Source organism: Brassica oleracea, chromosome C5 (assembly GCF_000695525.1).
Source record: "Brassica oleracea var. oleracea cultivar TO1000 chromosome C5, BOL, whole genome shotgun sequence".
NCBI lineage: Eukaryota > Viridiplantae > Streptophyta > Magnoliopsida > Brassicales > Brassicaceae > Brassica > Brassica oleracea.
In genome coordinates, this window is record NC_027752.1 from 15,615,246 (window position 1) to 15,617,980 (window position 2,735).

The following is a 2,735-nucleotide window of genomic DNA, read 5'->3' on the forward strand; positions in this document are numbered from 1 at the left end:
AACCTCGTGGTGGTTCTAGTAGTAGTTTGCAGGTCATTGCTTCCTCAGATGGTACCACTAAGCCGGTCGTGGTCCGGAAATTGGTGGGCTCGGTTTAACTTGGCTTGATCACCAAGGCTGAGTGTCACACGTGGATGTGATAGCCCCTGGCGAGTCCGATAGAGGACCGGGGCACGGCAATTCCGATTGAGGACCGTGACTGGGCGATTCCCGAGCGCCTACTCGCGCCTACGCCTGTGTGGTGTAATAGTGAAGGGATTGCCGGTGTCCCTTATGTGGAGGAAGAATGATTCTGTTGGGCCCTAGGAGTATATATATATATGGTTGATTGATATGACACTCATAAAGAGTGTTTGATTTATTATGTTTTAATGGTTTATTGCTTAAATCGGTCATGCTTTATGATCTTGAATATTGATTGTTGAACTACCCGTCTTGCTTGTGTTTGGTGTGGGGTTTAGAATGACGGGTAGTTGTATATGCTAGATAGGGAACCCTGGCTCACTGAGTGAAACTAGTTCACTCACTCCTCACACCCTATTGCAGGTGACCACTATAAAGGACCATAGCCCTCGCGGAACTGTAGGAGCTGGTGTAGATTGGACATCTTTTGCTAAAGACTCGTTTTCAAGATATTTGAATGTATGTTTTACTTTCGACTGCGTCCATGGACCCTATGTATAATATTTTGGGCTTGTGAACTTCGTGTTTTATATTATGAAATAAAGTATGTTTATATTCGTGACTTGTTGAATCTGATATTAGGTTAGTCCAACCTAACACAACTCAATGATTCGGTACGGGTTGCAAAGCCTCAGGCCGAAGATTAGAGGAAACGAATTTTGAATGGATATTCTGGGTTACAGAATTATGTTTTGTGACTTGGAAAGTCTATTCTAACCCGTCGTAACACTTCGAGACTTGGCAGAGGAAGGTCGTTCGGGCATGTTCTTGTTTGATTGTTGCCCGGCTGACTGACCGATGTCTAAAACGGTACGGGGGTGTTACAGAGGTGGTATCAGAGCATGGTTTAGATCATGCGGTCAATCACGTACTTTCCGTGTTTTATCGAGTCAAATGTGTCGCAGAAGATGTATTAGGAAACCAGCAGAGTTCCGCTCTAATTAGTAATCTAAATAGGAATTCCCTGTTTGTGGATTGCAGATGGCAAGGAGGGGAAGGAGTGATTGGGGACAAGATTGGATGATGGGTATAGACAGAGTCTCGAGAAGAAGAGGATTGGGATATGAATCCAAGGGAAAGGTGCAAACACTGGCGCACACCAACCAAGGATCCAGTGAAGAAAACGTAAGAAGAAACAACAATCTGTTTGGACATGATCAAGATATACCACCAGAAGAAAACTTTCCACCAAACCGTACTGTAAGGAGAAGACCAGAAACAGATGATAGCGAGTCGGGTGTTCAAGGACCAAGACCAATAAGGCGGAACAACCCGATTTAACCAGAAGTTCATGATCAACCACAACAAGGAGTAGGAATGGAGCACACTCTGAAGATGCTTCATGACGTGATAGCGAGGTCACTGCAACAACCTCAGGTGCAACCTCAGCCATTTATGCCACCACAACCTACAGTGGCTACACCGATGTTACCGTTGATAGCTGCCACAACTGCCATGAAGAATATGAAGACACCACATTTTGAAGGCGGGACAGATCCATTTCAAGCCGACCAGTGGCTTCGAACTATGGAGAAAAACTTTGAGACCCTAACGTGTTCTGAAGAGTCTAAGAAGAAAATGGCAGTATATTACTTAGACAAAGATGCAGCAGAATGGTGGGAGAGTAGGGATCACCAAGTGGGACATCTAGTCAACACTTGGGCGGCATTCAAACAAGAATTTGAACGCAAGTACTTCACTCCTGAATCCAAGCGAAGGCTTCAACGTCAGTTTGCAAACTTAGTACAAGGAAACAAGACAGTTAGAGAATATGAATCTGAGTTCATGCGACTGCGACGACATGTGCTGCGAGGACAAGATGATGAAGAAACCATGATATCTAACTTTATGTTTGGTCTAAAACCAGAGTTAGAATATAGACTGGCAGTCGGGAACTACGAGAGTCTCACCGAGCTAGTGGAAAAAGCTGTAAATGTGGAGATTGGATTGGAAGCTGAGAAGGCGGCAACTAAGAAATCCAAGCAGCATCAAGAAGAAAAGTATGGTGGAAACCAAAGATCTTTTAAGGGTACAGATAAGGAAAAGGAATTGGGAGGGTCAAGTCGACGATCTCTGTTCACAGGAAAATGCTTCAACTGTGGCAAGATAGGCCATAAGTCAAGTGAATGCTACGGGATGAAACCTGGATCCTTTCAGTCAAACTCATACAATCCTACATGCTACACGTGTGGAAAGAAAGGACACATCTCTACTCAGTGCAGTGTCAATCGTCCTATTCCAGCTATGCCAATCACTGTCCATCCTCCTCCAGCTCCACCTGCAATCGCACCAGCACCAAAAAGGCAAGCTATAGGAGGTAGAGCTTACGCTTTAGAACTAGAGGATACTAAACCTCCAGGCCCATCTAAGGGTCCCATCACAGGTATTTGGGTTCTTTAGCCTTACTATATTGATTTTGTGTTGTGTGATTGCTTGTGATGGATTGGTTAATTTCTATTGGATAATTTTTATTGTTTTGATATATATTGATGTTGTGGCAGGAAATTTACATGTTGCGGGGCGTCCCACACATGTATTGTTCGACTCGGGGA

The 2,735-nt window shown here is 44.3% G+C and overlaps 1 protein-coding gene across 1 annotated transcript in view; it reads left to right on the forward strand.

Annotated features, from left to right (window-relative positions):
* The first annotated feature begins 1,500 nt into the window (after positions 1-1,500).
* The window catches only part of LOC106344614, a 2,070-nt gene continuing 835 nt past the window's right edge, over positions 1,501-2,735 (forward strand). Inside the window, exons 1-2 of the mRNA XM_013783960.1 lie at positions 1,501-2,566; positions 2,685-2,716. Coding sequence (XP_013639414.1) covers positions 1,501-2,566; positions 2,685-2,716 — 1,098 coding nt within the window. The remainder of the gene's footprint in view (positions 2,567-2,684; positions 2,717-2,735) is intronic.